This window comes from Coenobita brevimanus, chromosome 84 (genome assembly GCF_032717465.1).
Source record: "Coenobita brevimanus isolate Jiangsu-jjx chromosome 84, ASM3271746v2, whole genome shotgun sequence".
Taxonomy (NCBI): Eukaryota; Metazoa; Arthropoda; class Malacostraca; order Decapoda; family Coenobitidae; genus Coenobita; species Coenobita brevimanus.
Window position 1 is genome coordinate 42,681,723 of NC_137037.1, and position 18,387 is coordinate 42,700,109.

At 40.9% G+C, this 18,387-nt stretch overlaps 1 protein-coding gene across 1 annotated transcript in view; it reads left to right on the forward strand.

The window, feature by feature from the left end:
• The first annotated feature begins 203 nt into the window (after positions 1-203).
• Positions 204-18,387, forward strand: part of LOC145410147 (trypsin V-A-like) — a 41,434-nt gene continuing 23,250 nt past the window's right edge. The window contains exons 1-3 of the mRNA XM_080280345.1: positions 204-231; positions 11,631-11,708; positions 12,940-13,079. Of these exons, the coding sequence (XP_080136471.1) occupies positions 204-231; positions 11,631-11,708; positions 12,940-13,079 (246 nt within the window). The remainder of the gene's footprint in view (positions 232-11,630; positions 11,709-12,939; positions 13,080-18,387) is intronic.

The following is an 18,387-nucleotide window of genomic DNA, read 5'->3' on the forward strand; positions in this document are numbered from 1 at the left end:
CGGATTTGAGAAATCTCAGTCCACTAATGTGTCAACATGAGTGAGTCACATTCCAGTATGTCCTTGCTTCATCACTGTTGTAGGGAAGTAGGTGTGGGAGAGAACAGATGTGGCTGAAACTGCTGTCCACATTCTCATGGATTTCGTCTACTTATATTCCTTGCACTGTGTATTTCCATGCCAGTGATTGAGTGTTACACAAAATGACGACCAAGATATGTGTCTGCTTATGTAAGTATTTCACCGTACAAATGTAATTTGGGTAATCCTGAGTCAGAGCATAAAAATGGGTGCCTGAAAATGGTTGACCTCATTTCATGGTAGTATAACAAAACAACTGACTGAAGATGCTGGAAAACCTGAATAACAGGTAGGTTGAACTCTTCAGCTTTTTATTGGTATTTACGTTATGTGTTTCTGTGCACAAACTTAAGTATAGTATTTGAATTGTCAAAACAGTTGCCACCTGAGAAGTAAAGTGCATGGTAAGTCAATGATAAACATTTCTTGAGAGTATCTTGCCATACCCAAACATTTTACTGGACTGAATACAACTAGAAATAGGAGGTAATTTTAAATTCTAATGATATATTTCTACTTGAGCTCCACATGTGCTGTGGCAGACATCCAGCTGATAACCAATATCAGCCAAAACATGGCACTTTGTCTCTTGGTGTCTTGGTATTTTTGACCATGGTTCTTTGTTATTTCAGTTGGTTCATGTACAGCCATTTGCATTAAAAAAAAAAAAAATGTAAATAAGCACTACTGTGTAATTTTATTAAATCAAGGAATTTTTATGTACATGGTTAACAAGCAGTTAGCTATAATTTACAAAAGTCACGTGTGCTTTCAGTTGGAATATTGCTCACCCTTGTGGAATGGATGTAGAGAGGTTGTAATAAAACAGCTGGACAAAATTCAGAACAAAACTGTTAGAATAAATAATAACTCTGCTATTACAAATGAATTACCTCTCCTACGGGTAAGAAGGAATGTTGCCTCTCTTGCATCATTTTACAGATACTTTTATGACAAATGCTCAGACAAAGTTGCATCCATTGTGCCACCTCTCCACGCCTTCCCCCGTGCTACCATACATGGGCATCTGGTAGTGCTCCTGATTGGACTGTCACACTGCCATATTGCAGAACTTAAGTCTATCATCAGGAAGCATGGTACTGTTGTTGTTGTTGAAAGATTCCCTGCACATATAGTGCAGGCCGGGCCATACCTTAGCCCGGTCGGTGGTGCATGGGCTGATTAAAAAGCAGTAAGTGGGGAGTACAGGACCTGGGGATTGCCCAGCACACACGTCCTGTCTCCTGGCTGGCTTTGTGATGTGTGTGAGCATGGTACTATCATCACTATCCCCAAACCCAACAAAGACCCCACATTGCCTTCCTCACACTGCCCCATCACACTTTTCTGCACCCCCTTTAAAGTCACTGAATGACTAGTATTACAATTAGTAACACCTCACATCCCCTTAGCCCCATCACAACATGGTTTTAGGCTGCTACACTCCACAAACACTCCTCTTACAAACCTTACACAAAGAGTTTTTGATGATCATCAATTCAGCTAGGCCACCACACAGAAACACTCCTAGTTACACTAGACATTAGCAAAGCTTTTCGTGCCATACCCCGCCATAACCTCACAAACAAAATACAGGCATTCAACACAAACATGCACAATAACACAAAAAGATGGCTGGCAGACTACTTAGCAGGCAGATGTGCATGTGTAACAATTGCCAGTCAGTCATTGAATATCAGAAACTTCATAAATTGCATCCCTCAAGGATCTGTTTTGTCCCCTACACTCTTTAACATATACATGCATGACATACCCACACCCCAAACACCACAGATCCATATAGTTTCCTATGCAGATGACATAATCCTTACATGTACACACCAAAGCTCGCTGGTGCAGTGGTACACATCCTCGAACCTTACCATCTGGTAGACAGTTCGCGCCTCGCTCAGGTTGCGAAAGTTTCACTGACGAAGTGGGTGGTTAATGTAGCCCCAGCCAAATCTACAGTGGGTGTGTGAAGGTCACAAACTAGACAGATCGGACTATATGAGTCTCAGCTCCACTTCTGGGAGGGTAAAATGCTGACGATCTCTACCACACAGTGATCCAACACACACACACACACACACACACACACACACACACACACACACACACACACACACACACACACACACACACACACACACACACACACACACACACACACACACACACACACACACACACACACACACACACACACACACACACACACACACACACACACACACACACACACACACACACACACACACACACACACACACACACACACACACACACACACACACACACACACACACACACACACACACACACACACACACACACACACACACACACACACACACACACACACACACACACACACACACACACACACACACACACACACACACACACACACACACACACACACACACACACACACACACACACACACACACACACACACACACACACACACACACACACACACACACACACACACACACACACACACACACACACACACACACACACACACACACACACACACACACACACACACACACACACACACACACACACACACACACACACACACACACACACACACACACACACACACACACACACACACACACACACACACACACACACACACACACACACACACACACACACACACACACACACACACACACTCCTCTTACAAACCTTACACAAAGAGTTTTTGATGATCATCAATTCAGCTAGGCCACCACACAGAAACACTCCTAGTTACACTAGACATTAGCAAAGCTTTTCGTGCCATACCCCGCCATAACCTCACAAACAAAATACAGGCATTCAACACAAACATGCACAATAACACAAAAAGATGGCTGGCAGACTACTTAGCAGGCAGATGTGCATGTGTAACAATTGCCAGTCAGTCATTGAATATCAGAAACTTCATAAATTGCATCCCTCAAGGATCTGTTTTGTCCCCTACACTCTTTAACATATACATGCATGACATACCCACACCCCAAACACCACAGATCCATATAGTTTCCTATGCAGATGACATAATCCTTACATGTACACACCGCTCGCTGGTGCAGTGGTAACGTTCTCGATTGCCATCTGGTAGACGGGAGTTCGCGCCTCGCTCAGGTTGCGAAAAGTTTCACTGACGAAGTGGGTGGTTACTGTCTCCCTGGAGCAAGGGGACGGGTGTGTGGGTGTGTGAAGGTCACAGCCTTGCCCTTAGATCGGACTATATGAGCTCTCAGCTCCCTTCTGGGAGGGTAAAATGCTGACGATCACGACCATAAAGTGATCCTGACCGACCAGGTGAATTACACACACACACACACACACACACACCGCTCGCTGGTGCAGTGGTAACGTTCCCGCTTGCCAACTGGTGGACGGGAGTTCGCGCCTCGCTCAGGTTGCGAAAAGTTTCACTGACGAAGTGGGTGATTACTGTCCCCCTTGAGCAAGGGGACGGGTGTGTGTGTGTGTGTGAAGGTCATAGCCTTGCCCTTAGATCGGACTATATGAGCTCTCAGCTCCCTTCCGGGGGGGTAAAAGCTGACCATCACGACCATCAAGTGATCCTGACCGACCCGGTGAATTACACACACACACACACACACACACACACACACACACACACACACACACACATACACACACATTAACAAGACAGTTAGAGAGATGTATAAACTCTTGATTAACATAAGAGTGGCATTTCATTACATGGATGAGGAGATGATGAAAAAATTAATAGTGGCCATGATCTGCCCCAGATTGGAATATGCGGCAGTAGTGTGGTTCCCACACAAAAAGAAGGATATAAACAAGATTGAGAGAATACAAAGAACAGCAACCAAGTTGTTCCCTAGCCTGGCAAATCTGTCATACAGAGAGAGGCTGGAAAAACTGGATCTGCCTTCCTTGGAGGAAGAGAGAGAGAGAGGGACGACATGATTGCAGTGTTCAGGGCCATGATGGGAGTAGATAAAATTGACAGAGAAGATCTGTTTGTATGGGATAGGAAAGTAACAGGAGGACACAGAATGAAACTGAAAAAGCCAAGCTGGTTGATGGATATCAAGAAGTATAGTTTTCCTCATAGATGCATAGACGTGCAGAATAGCCTGGACAAAAAGATCGTCCAGTCTAAAAACTTAAACAAATTTAAAGCAGAATTTGACTTATTTAGAAACAGAGATGGGACCCCACGAGCGTAGCTTATTTCCTGTATATCACAACTAGGTAAATACAACTACCTGTAGGTAAATACACACACACACATTCACACACACACACACACACACACACCAGTGTAAAGCAACTTACTGTGCATTAACCCATTACTACATTAAGTAACTGTGTATGGGATTATATAAGAAAAGTACATAATGTCCTGCCCTTTGCTTACCCAACAATAGTCCTGAAGCTAATGGATGTAGATTTAGAGTTAAGGGCTCCCCCTTCAATTAAATTTGATCAATACTCAACACTGTCATCTGTGGAGAGTGGTGGACATTACAGGTTTTTAAAAAACTTATGGCTCTGCCTCTGTTTAGCCTATTACAGTACTATACAAAGTTGCTGCCAGGGGGATTATCCAGAGAAAATACTTAGCATAGCTACTGCCCCTTGTTCATCAGTTCATTCATAAATGTCAGGACTCCAAGGTTTTAGGTTCTCTCTCTAAGTAACTTTTATTTCCCAACAGCTTTCTCTCTGCAGTATATTACATTCATAAGAATTTAAAAATGCAGGTAAAACAGATGCCTTGGCATCTTGTGGTGTAAAGCACCAGTCAAGGCTAAGACCATGTTTTTGTGCATCAGTGCATATCACCTGGAGGTGGCTGGGGGGTTCCCAGTCATGTTATTTCATGAGAGATGAAAACTGGCAACTCACCCTTATAATGTTACAGACAGTGGTAACCTGATCTCAGGCTCCTGCAGTTTACATGGATAAAATGAGGGTGTGGATTTTTTTTCCCCTTGACAACAAGATGTACTCAGTACTTCCCAGTCATGGATCCAGAAGGGGAGGTTGTGGAAGATTTTTTTCAACTATCATAAATTTGTTTCAGACTATTTACATTTACACTTTTGAAGACCCTGACCATGCATAAATGTGTGCCAGAGTGAGAGACCAACAAGGAGAGTGTATGTGAGTGAGGTGGAGGGAGGGGGAGGCCAAGGATGAGATGGAGAGATAGAGTGGAGAAGTATATGAGAGAGGGGGATGTGAGCTGAGAGCAGGGCAGTGAAATGGTGGGGGACAGGGCAACATGGGGGCGATTTGTTTGTGGCCACTCCTTACGGGATTAAGGTGTCTGGGAATGGACAAATAGATAGATAAATAGACGGCAATTAATAGTGGTGCTGAGTGACATGTACAGCTAGCATCACTGGTGTGCTACCATACATTAATCAGGGCAAGCTTTTTTTTAATGGTCATGTACCTTTGCTGTCACCAGCACTTACATCGCATCTTGGGTTTTAATTCAAACCTTGGGAAGCACTACCATGGGAGGCCAAAAGCCTGACAGTTGACCTTTCACAAAATTCCTTGGTGGGGACTCAGTTACAAAGTCACAGTCTGGGCAGAGACTGCTACATAAATATATCTCTTCTACACATTTACAATCTGTTCCTTGAGGTAGGTTAAACATATTAGTCTTGGTTGGCAGCTGGCCGAGGAGAAAGAAAACTTTGACTTCAAACTTAAGGTTCACACACACACACACACACACACACACACACACACACACACACACACACACACACACACACACACACACACACACACACACACACACACACACACAGAGGGAGTCAATCGAGGCAGACTTGCGACATCAGCGCTCCGTACCGAACCAACACGGCTAGTGGCATTACCTAAATTAGTATCTTTGTATGAGTCAAGCTCTGTACCAGGTTAGACTAAATGATTTTTCATTATTAAAAGGAAAAAAATAATAAGTTTAAACAAGACTTGTTCAAAAAGAAAAGAGAACCAAGAAGAAAGAATGCGCTGAGTCAGCTGAGGTTTGTTTAGACTACAGCAACACAGGAGATGTAAGTACATACTCTGTACTTTTAGTATTGCAAAATGGATACATACTTTAGTAAAGCAAATTTGGAAAAGTAAAGGGATAAAGGTAAAAAGCAAAATGATGATTTCTACCAAGAACTGGTTGAAGTGGAGACTCACAGTAGACTGGTTGAATGTGTACACAAACTAGAAATGACTTTCAAAAATTTAATTGATGAAATAAAGAAGCAGATGCACTTGCAAAAGGAAGAAATAGAAAAACTAGGAAGGGAGGCCAACAAGAAAGACACAACCATCAGTGAACTAACAGTGGAACTGAGTACACTTAGGAAGAAAATGAGTGAAATGGCAAGTACAGTAGTCAATCATGAGAGTGTTATGGAAGAGTTCAAAAATGACACAGAGACAATTAGGCAAGTAAGCAGTCTTATAGACCAGAGCAGTGATACTGAGGAGAAGATAACTCTGGTGAATGAAGCTGTGCAAAGCTACAAAAATGATGTGGAAACCACGTATGCTGAAATGGTGAAAATAAAGAAAGACTTAGAAACAAGGGTGGAGGAAAAAAGCATTAAAAAGGAAGTGAAAAGAATAATCCAAAACAATTCAAAGTTAGTCAGAGATTCAGTAGATATAAACAAATCTATAGTAATCACTGGTATAGAAGAGGAAGAAGTAAAAAACAAGATCACAAGAGACAAAAAGGAGATGGCAAATGTAATGAGCTTACTGAAAGAAGTATCAGAGGAAATCTGTAGTAAAGACTTAGAGGAACACAAAAGGTTAGGGAAATACGAGAAAAGAAGGACAAAACCTCTAAAGGTGACTTTCCAGGTGTAAACACTGTGGAAGAGATACTAAAAAATGCAAAGAATCTTATGGAAAAAGAGGAGTTCAAAAATGTATGGATAAAAAGATGCCTAACACAAGAGGAACTGGAATTACTGAAAGAGAAAAGGGAGGAAGCAAAAACAAAAAATGAGGGAAGAATAGAAGAGGAGAAGAAGAAATTTTTTTACAAAGTAATAGGATTGCAGGTACGAAAGTGGTACACAAACAGGATGGAATAAAAAGGAGGAAGGTAGTAGAACCATGTCATGACAAGTATATAAACAAGATGATAAAGTTGATGTACTCAAATGTGAATGGAATGGTATCTAAATTACTAGAGATGAATGATTATGTCAGAGAAAATGAACCACAAATAATATGCCTAACTGAAACAAAATTAACACCAAGGATATCCAATGATATACTAAACTTAGAGGAATACAATATATGGAGAAGAGACAGAAATTTAAAAAAAGGAGGAGGAATTATAATATTAACTAAGAAAAATCTAAAAGTCAATGAAATAAAATTAGATATACCATCACAAGTAGAACTGATTGCAGTAGAGATCAACACATCTGAAGGTAAAGTAATTGTAGCCAATTTGTGCATGCCACCCAGATCAAACACATGGGAAAGAGATGAATATGAGGACCTGGCAGAGAGTACAATTTAGAGTTTAAGATCATTACTACATAAAATGGAAGAGAAATCGGAAAGAATTATACTAACTGGGGATTTTAATACAAATATAAATTGGAATACTCTAGATATAATTAGCCAAGAAAGCTGTTGGGACCAAAAGCTCCTGGATCTCGTGCAAGAGTTTTTCCTAGCGCAACATGTGAGGGAAACCACCAGAAAAAGAGGACTTGATGTGCCTTCAGTGCTAGATCTAATATTTACTAGGCAAGAAAATGATATTGACAATTTAATATATCACCCTCCACTCGGCAAAAGCGATCATGCAGTACTAAATTATAACTTCAGGATAGCATATGACATAGTAAACAGCAATGACAGTTACAAAAAGAGCCTAAACTATAAAAAGGGAAATTATCAAGGCCTAAAGAAGTATTTCTTAGAAGTTGATTAGGAAAATGAGCTTAGAGGACAAGATTTAAATGCTGTATATAAAAAATTCTGTGAATTTTAAAAAATAGGAGTCCAGAAGTACATCTCACAGTACAAAGAAGCAGATAAGAAAATACAGAAATGGTTCAATACAGAATGTAAAAAATCAAAAGAAAGAAGAGATTTGTTGTGGAATAGATACAGAAGACACAATAGTGGAAGGGCGTATAATAATTACAAACAGGCAAGAAACAATTATACAAGAATAAGGAGGGAAGCCCAAAAACAGTTTGAGGAGGATATAATAAATAAAAGTAGTGATCAACCAAAGCTGTTTTACAGCTATATCAGAAGCAAAACCAGAGTAAAAGATACAGGTATAATACAATCCATTACGGATGAGGGAATCACTTTTACACAAGAGAAAGATATTTGTGAAGCACTAAATAAGAATTTCCAATTAGTTTTTACAGAAGAAAAAAATTTTGAGAGGGACTATGTGGAACATGCATGTCCACACATACTACCAGATATACAAATAGCAGAAAAAGTAATACAGGAGGAGTTAAGTAGATTAGACAGAGGAAAAGCAAGTGGTCCTGATGAAATTTCATGTTGGGTACTACGAGAATGTGCAAAGGAGTTAAGTAAACCATTATTTTTAATTTTCAAGAAATCCTTGAGTCAAGGTAAACTACCTGATATTTGGAAAAAAGCAAATATTGTCCCCTTATTCAAGAAAGGAAATAGACAAAATCCACTCAACAACCGACCAGTATCACTGACCAGTGTTGTAAGCAAGGTATTAGAAAAGCTTTTAAGAAAAGCTTGGGTAAATCATCTAGAAGAACACAGTATGACAACAGAAAGACAGTTTGGTTTCAGAAAAGGAAAATCATGTGTTACTAATCTGTTGAGCTACTATGACAGAGTAACAAACACAATACAGGAAAGGGAAGGATGGGTGGACAGTATCTATTTAGATTTCAAGAAAGCTTTTGACACAGTACCACACCAAAGACTTTTATGGAAACTGTACCATCAAGGAGGAATTCGAGGCAAACTGTTTTGTTGGATGCAAGACTTTCTCATAAAAAGAGAAATGAGAAGAGTACTAAAAGGAAACTACTCATCATGGAAAGAAGTGACTAGTGGAGTACCACAGGGTTCAGTGCTGGCACCAATCATGTTTTTAGTGTATATAAATGATATAAACAGTAACACTGGAAATGAGAGCTATCTGAATATGTTTGCAGATGATGCAAAAATACAAAGGAGAATTACTAACACAGACTCTTGTAAAGAGCTACAAGAAGAATTAAATAAACTTCATGAATGGAGTAGTACATGGCAAATGGAATTCAATGTGGACAAGTGTCATGTAATCAAGTTTGGTAAAAGTGGAAAAAGACCTGATTGAGATTATAAGTTAGGAAATAAAACCCTATACACATCAGAAAGAGAGAAAGACCTAGGTGTGATTATCAATAACAGACTATCTCCGGCTGACCTCATCAGCGAGAAGGTACGGAACATGTATACACTGCTTGCAAATATGAGAATAGCATTCGCATACATAAATGAAGACATGCTAAGAAGGATAATAACATCATTCATTAGACCAACCCTGGAATATGCATCAGTAGTCTGGAGTCCTCATCTCAAAAAGCACATAGACAAGATTGAAAAAGTTCAAAGGGCCGCCACAAGATGGATACCAAGCTTAAGGGACCTAAGCTACAAAGAAAGACTAAATAAACTGAATCTACCAACACTACAGGAGAGAAGGAAAAGAGGTGACATGATAATGCTATATAAGTGCATATCAGGGAAGGAGAAAATAGACATAAATGATTACTTAACATATGGAGAAGCATCAGCAAGAGGACACTGCAAAAAACTGCATAAGAAGAGAGGTGATAAAGACGTAAGGAAATTCAGTTTCCCAAACAGAGCAATTGATCAATGGAATGCACTACCGAATGAAATAGTGTGTGCCAAAACAATTCACAAATTTAAGGATATGTACGATAAATATGGTTTAAGACACAGGACAGTACGAGCTTGACTCATTCCTGTAAAGAATTAGGTAAGAACACACACACACTTGTTGATGACACAGCAGTGGTAATGGAGCTGCATGGCATCTCGTATCACAGTTGATTGCCATCAATTGGTGAAAAGGGGATACATAGGCATTCATAGCAAAGGTCTTCAAAAATGCAAACATCCAAAGCTAATGAGCCCAACTGACCCCAGGAAACACTGTAGTTATGTAGAATTTGTGTGTGTGTGTGTGTGTGTGTGTGTGTGTGTGTGTGTGTGTGTGTGCGTTTCTTTCCTTCCCATCTTGAACTCTGACTAAGTAAATGTGACAAAGTAAATGTAACTGTGACAAAAATACTTTCAGTTCCCTGTCTGGGAGCACTGTGCAAGCACATCTACCAATCTTGTAGTTCCACACCACTCTGTCACTATCAGGTACCCAAATGAATGAGACAGGTCTGGAATGGTTACCAGCATGCATCTTCCCTACTTGACTGCTGTGACATAACAAAGGTTTGGAAATTCTGCATTTCTAAATTAGAGTAGCTAAAGACAAACAGGTAACTTGCTTCATGGAACACAAAGCCAAGAATGATAATGTAGATTTTGTCATATTTCACAGAGAAAATATGAATTTGGCAAATATTTATAACCATAATCAGAGGTATCTGTCAGGTGATGTCCAAAGTGGTTTGAAATAATCATGTCTGTCTCATCACTGTACATTTGAGAATTAAAGTTTTTATGATACCCAAGAGATTTACATTTCATAATGATTATTTTGAGGTAACATTTACTCTAACTATAGTATTGGAATAGGTGGAGGTGCCCATCATCTATTCACTTGATGTAGTGTTACCTACTTCTTTCTTCATGTCTATCATTCTTTTTCTGTGTCTGTGTTCCTCCTCTCCCATTTCTTCCATTCTTCCTGTCACCATTTATTACTGTTCTTTCCCCCTCAGGTAGCTATACACTAAGTGACAACCCAGATGATTTCCTGTAACTCAGGAAACCATTTAGAATGTGGGTACTATATTGCCAATAACTGGATGACATGGAGCCTCCTATTGTGCCCCTGTTAACTGAGTGGAGATGTAAATGGGGCATCCACCAAGGAAGCAAACCTCCACACTAATCCCTGTGCCTCGCTGTGACGAAGCTTGTCAGCCATATGGTGCATCAGTTCACTGCATGGGGTGGCCCTGCAGGGGCAGTTGCTCGCATGCAGGAGTTGGGTCTGCTTGAACTGGGGTAACACAACAACAGCAACTATAGTACGGTATTATACTAAACATTTTTTTTTAGTTTCGATCTTTGCTTATTGCAGACTTTGTTTATCCAGCAGAATCTATGAACAATATATATATAGTACAGTGAAAATAATGAAGTAATTATAATGAGAATTGAGTGTTCAGTTTTACTAGAAGATACGATCAAAGCTTAAAACTACAGTGCAGGTCAGGGTACCATTACAAAATTAAATCAAAATTCCACTACCTGTTAACTCAAAAAGATTAATCTTCAATTAATTCCAGATACAGTGGTAACTGTGGTGGCAGGTGCAGTGCACTCCAAGCAGCCTCGGATAGCAGGTGGACAGGATGCTACTAAAGGTGTGTCATGTTGTAACATGCCATGAAAAGCTTTGACCCACATCTTGAAACAAGATGCAGAGATAGGAATTTGGATAAGACAGGTTATTTTAAGTGTAGTGCACTTTACAACATAATTTTGCACTAGGCTGCCAGAGAAAGTCAGTACTGTAGGAATTCCTGAATACTTCGCCAACAAAAGCAACCTTAACTTTCTTTGACTCAGAAAGACATGATTTTTAAACACACCTGCATATCACTTTCTTGGTTGATTACTCCCCTTAAAAGCAAATCCCAGAATTCTTGGATGTTCAGTAGATAAACACATGACTCTTTCTTAACTCACAAGCAGTGCCAGTGAAACAACATCATGTAAACTTGATACTGTACTTTGAAATGCCTTGAAAACTCTCACAGTCACTGTCTTTGGATAACAGATGGAATCACTGAGAACAGTTTGTAGACAGTTTGTCCAGTAGCAACAAATTAAACAAGCCCAGTGGATCCCCAAATCAGCAGCTTTAAACATGGAGGAGCCTAAAAAGCACAGAATAAATCCTTAAGAAAACTAACAGGATGTAGAAAGAACAGAATTCATTGTACCACAGGCTTCTTTCTTTCCCTGTCTTTTTAAAATATATTGTCCTTCACCACAGAGAAACAAGAAGTTAATAACTTCCCACTCGATGCAGAATGCCTCAAAAACATCCCTCCTCCTCCACCCAACACTACTTTTCACTGACAGAGGTAGCCACCATAGCTATCCACAACTTTTAGCCAAGGAGCATTCTCAGTGAATCCTGACAAGACATTAATCCCACAGAAGCTGATTTTCCGAGAGAAAAACTAGTTCACCTAGCTAGACAGCCACATGGTCACCACCCTTCTCTACCTCATTATCAATAAAACATATTACTTACAAACTGTGCACTATGCCCTCATTATAATGCAGCTCTTAACATTACAACCACTTCAACTCATGCACCTCTCTCATAGAGCACACACTTATGGTAATTAAAACCACAACAAAAGACCTCTAGGAGCACTAAGCTTAAATGGCATTTTCTACAATCCACTTGATTCACAGTCAGATGAACCTGTGGCCACATGAACAAAAACTATTACAGTACATAGAAATTTTCTATACTGTGTCTGCACTTCTAGGATTTTTTTATGTTTAAAACTATGTTTTCTCCCATTGATACTTTAAATGAAATATTCAAGAATAATATAATACAGTATATGTACACAGGCCAGTTCCCATGGTTAGTCAGTATCCAGGCTACCAACTTTGTTGATGGATGGCATTTGTGTGGAGGGATCCTACTCACACCAGAATGGGTTCTTACTGCAGCCCATTGCCTTGATTCTGAAAAACCAGAGTGGCTTTGGGTAAGTACTGTTTGTGTATTTACCTGTTTGTATTTACCTATTTGTAGTATACAGGAATTGAGCAATGCTCGTGTTGTCCTGTCTCCATATCCACATTTATCAAGTCCACCTTTACACACATGAATGTTTTTCTTTCTCATGCACCACCTCTTTGTCTAAGTTGTTCCAAATATTTAAGTATTTACCTATCTATCTATCTATAGCCCGACGCCCTAATCCCGCAAAGGGTGGCCGCAGACAAAACGCCTCCAAGTCACTCTGTCACCCACCATTTGACTCCCCTCCCCCCAACTCACCCCCCCCTCCCTCATATACCTCTCAACTCCATCCCTCCACCTCATCCTCGGTCTACCCCTCCCTCTCCCTCCCTCCACCTCACCTACATACACCCTCTTAGTCAGTCTTTCATTCTCCATCCTCTCCACATGTCCAAACCACCTCAGTGTATTTCTCCTAATCTTTTCAACCACATCCACATCTACCCCACAACGTTCCTTCACTTCTTCATTCGTCAACCTGTCCCTCCATGTCACTCCACATGCTCCTCTCAAGTAACTCATTTCCACTGCTCTCACTCTTGACTTGTTCCCCTCTTGCAAGGTCCACGCCTCGCTTCCATACGTCAGGGTAGGGATCACAATACCATCATGCAGTGACTTCTTAACTTCCATACTCACCTCCCTATTTCTCATCACTGCTTTCAGTGTGCCAACAACCTTCCTTCCCTGCTGTACCCTTTCACGTACTTCATCCCCCAAAGTTCCATCCTTACTCATCACACTACCCAAGTACTTGAATGCACTCACATTCTCCATATCCTCACCATCCAACCTCACTGCACACTCTGTGACTTCATTCCTCTCAAACACCATAACTTTACTTTTGTTTACATTAACTTTCAGCTTCCTCCTCCTACACACTGTCCCAAATTCATTCACCAAACCTTGCAACTCCCATTCATCTTCACTCAACAATACTGTATCATCAGCAAACAGCAACACCGGAAGCTTCCAAATCTCACCCTCATTCATTAGGGCCACCCCCACATCCACTGCCCTACCTTGTACCTCCTTTACGACCCCATCCATATATATATTAAACAGCCATGGAGACATTACACACCCCTGTTTCAGTCCCACATTGAGATCAAAGAACTCACTCAACTCACCATCCACTCGCACCGTAGCCCTAGCTCCCTCGTACATACTCTTCACAGCACTCAACAATTTCCCCTCCACTCCATATATTCTTAGTACCTTCCACATACCTTTCCTATCTATTCTGTCATAAGCTTTCTCCAAGTCCATGAAGGCAGCGTACACTTTCCTTCCCTTCTCTAGATACTTCTCCACTAAACATCTTAGAACAAATATCTGATCTACACACCCTTTTCCCTTCCTAAATCCCCCTTGTTCTTCTCCAACTAGCTCCTCTGTCATATGCCTAACCCTATCAATGAGTATTCTACCATATATTTTACCAGTCACACTAAGAAGGCAAATACCCCTATGGTTACCACATACTTCTCTCTCCCCTTTTCCTTTGTACAGAGGAACAATTATACCTGATTTCCAGTCCTCTGGAACCCTTCCCTCTTCCCAAGCCAATCTACACAACTTCCATATCCACTCCACAACAATCTCACCCCCATACCTAAGCATTTCACCACACACTCCATCAATTCCTGGGGCCTTTCCCAGCTTAATCTTCTTCATCGCTTCCACTACTTCCGACCTACTGATCTCTTCCTCCCTCCTCTCATCTCTTCTTCTCCCAGCCATTCCCCAACCACTTATACTCACACTGCTCTCACTCTCTACATTCAACAAATCCTCAAAGTGCTCCTTCCATCTCCTCAATTTCTCTCTCTTCTCCACCAACAATCTGTTATTCCTATCTTTCACTCCCCTACTATTTCCCCTTTCACACTGCCTTACTTTCTTTACCTCCTTCCAAAACAATTTCTTACTCTCCCTCCATTTCACACTCAGATTCCTCCCAAACTCTTCATCCACTTTCTTCTTACTCTCCTTCACCAGTCTCTTAACGTCCCTTCTCCTGCTCACATATACCTCTCTCTTCTCTCTCTCATCTTCTCCCCTACCTCTACTCGCCAACCATTCACCATATGCCTTCTTCTTTTGTTCCACAGCTCGTTTCACCTCATCATTCCACCATGCTGTCCCTTGCACACCCTTGCATCTCCTCCTCACTCCACAAACCGCCTCACACGCTGCGCTTATCTCTTCCGTGATTATCTTACATACGTCTTCCACCCCTTCCATCTGCTCTAGCTCATACCTTCCCAATCTTTCTTCCACTATGCTCTTATACTCTGTCCTCTTCTCACTATCTTGCAATTTCTCCACTCTTCTCACAGGAGCTGCTTCCTCCTGTCTTCCCCTTCGCCTCCTCAACCACTTTCTTTGCAGCTCTACCTTGGCCATCACTAAGTGATGGTCCGAGACTCCATTCCCCCACCCTCTCCACACCCTTGCATCCAACACTTGTCTTCTCATTCGCTCATCCACACACACGTAGTCTATCATTGCCTTTCGTTCAACAAGTTCACCATCCATCCTCCTCATTACTCTCCATGTATACCGGTGGATCATCTTATGACGAAAGTAGGTGTTGGCTATTGCCAACCCCTTACCAGCACAGATGTCCACCAAAGCACTACCATTCCCATCTACTTCCGCTGGCACACCCCACTGACCAACCACTCCATCCACTCGTACATTCCCGACTTTGCCATTCATGTCTCCAATCAACAGCACTCTCTCGCTCCTCTCAAACTTGTCCATACATGCTTCTACTCTCGCCCAAAACTCATCTTTCACTCTTGCCACTCGATCCTCTGTTGGAGCATACACACATACAATCGCCCATGCTTGTATACCTACTTTCATCCTCACCCATACAATCCTTGCACCCACTGTTCCATACTCTCTTATATTCTCCTTCCTAATATACCTAATTGTGATATACATGGAATGTACTATGTTCGTGGGTTTCCATCGCTGTTTCTCAGTAAGTTGAATTTAGCTTTAAACTCGTTTAAGTTTTTAGACTGGACGATCTCTTTGTCCAGGCTATTCCATAAGTCTGTACTTCTGTAAGGAAAGCTATATTTCTTGATATCCTTCAAGCAGCTTGACTTTTTCAATTTCATTCTGTGTCCTCTTGTTGCTCTCTTATCCCATACAAACAGATTTTCTTTGTCAATTTTATCTACTCCCACCATGGTCCTGAACACTGCAATCATGTCTCCCCTCTTTCTCCTTTCCTCTAAGGAAGGCAAATCCAGTTTTTCCAGCCTCTCTCTGTATGACAGGTCTTTCAGACTGTGGACCATCTTGGTTGCTGTTCTTTGTATTCTCTCAATCTTGTTTATATCTTTCTTTTTGTGTGGGGACCACACTACTGCTGCATATTCTAACCTGGGGCGGATCATGGCCACTATCAGTTTTTTCATCATCTCCTCATCCATATAATGAAATGCTACTCTTATGTTAGTCAAGAGTTTATAAGTCTCTCCAACTATCTTGTTAATGTGCTTTTCTGGTGACAAACTATCTTGGACCAGCACTCCCAAATCTTTCTCTTCTCTCCTTTTTGTGATTAATTCATTACCCAACAAATAATTCAGTGATGGCCTCCTGGTACTTTTACCCATTTCCAATATTTTACATTTCTTTACGTTAAATTTCATTTCCCACGTCCGGCTCCAATTGTGTATCCTATCCAAATCCTCCTGCAGTATTTTACAATCCTCCTCAACCTCTACCCTCCTCAAGATCTTTACATCATCAGCAAACAGACTTGCAAAACTGTTCACTCCATCTACCATATCATTTACGTAAATCAGGAACATTACTGGCGCCAACACTGAGCCTTGAGGGACTCCACTTGTTACTTCCATCCATCCAGACATCCTATCCTTTATTACTGTCCTCATTTGTCTGTCTCTCAAAAAGTCTCTCATCCATTCCAGAAGTTTCCCCTTTAGTCCTCCTATATATTCTAGTTTCCACATTAGTCTCTTATGAGGTACCTTGTCAAAGGCCTTCTCTAAGTCTAAGTACACACAATCCACCCAACCATCTCTCTCCTGTACCACGTCAATTGCTCTTGAGTAAAAGCTCAACAAGTTAGAAACACATGACCTTCCACTTCTGAATCCAAACTGACATTCAGCCAAAATATTCATCTCTTCCAGATATTTTATCCATCTGTCTTTCAGGATTCTCTCACACAATTTTGCGACCATGCTGGTTAGAGACACTGGTCTATAATTCAGGGGTTCTTCCCTGTTTCCTCCCTTGTAAATTGGTACCACATTTGCCCTCTTCCATTCTTGTGGCACTTTCCCCTCTTCCAGTGAGCATACGATTAAACTGTGAATTTTATCCGCCAGTTGTTCTCTGCATTCCTTCAGTACCCAATTAGAAATTCCATCAGGTCCTGAGGCTTTCCTTACATCTTGAGTTTCCAGTAATTTATACACTTCCTGTACCTCCACTTTTATATCTTTCATCACCGGAACATTTCTAATCACTCCTTCCCCTTCCACAAGCTCCTTTTCTTTAGTGAAAACTGACTGGAAACGTTTGTTCATTATTTCTGCTTGCATTGCCGCATCCTTAAAGACCTCTCCTTCTACTTTCAGTTTGGTGATTCCTTCCTTTTGTTTCAGTTTGCCATTAACATATCTATAAAACAGTTTGGGTTCATCCTTGCATTTGTCTATTATACCTTTTTCAAAATTCCTTTCTTCTTCTCTACGTATTCTTGTGTATTCATTTCTTGTTCTTTTCTGTTCTTCCTTTGTTCTGTTGTTACCTCTCTTTCTCCAATTGTTCCACGCCTTATCTCTCTCTTTTTTTGCTATCATACACCTTCTATTAAACCACTCCTTTTTCCTGTTTCCTTTCCCTCTTACTCTTGGTACAAATTTTTCCACTCCCAAATTACAGAGGTCTAGAAAGATATCCCACTTCCTCTGTATCTCTCTTGTTTCTCTGAATTTTCTCCAATCCGCATTTTCAAAAAAGTTTCTCAATCCTGTAAAATTTGCTTTCCCAAAGTTGTATCTTCCCTGTCTATGAAGCTTGTCTCTTGGCTCGACGTTCCCTATTAACGTCTGGAACTCATTGACCACATGATCACTTTTTCCTAAAGGACAGAGATATTTCAATGATTCTATTACATCAGGTTCTTTGGTGAACAGTAAATCTAACCTTGCTGGTGTGTCCTCACCTCGAAACCGTGTCTCTTCTTTGACCCATTGCGTCATCACATTATT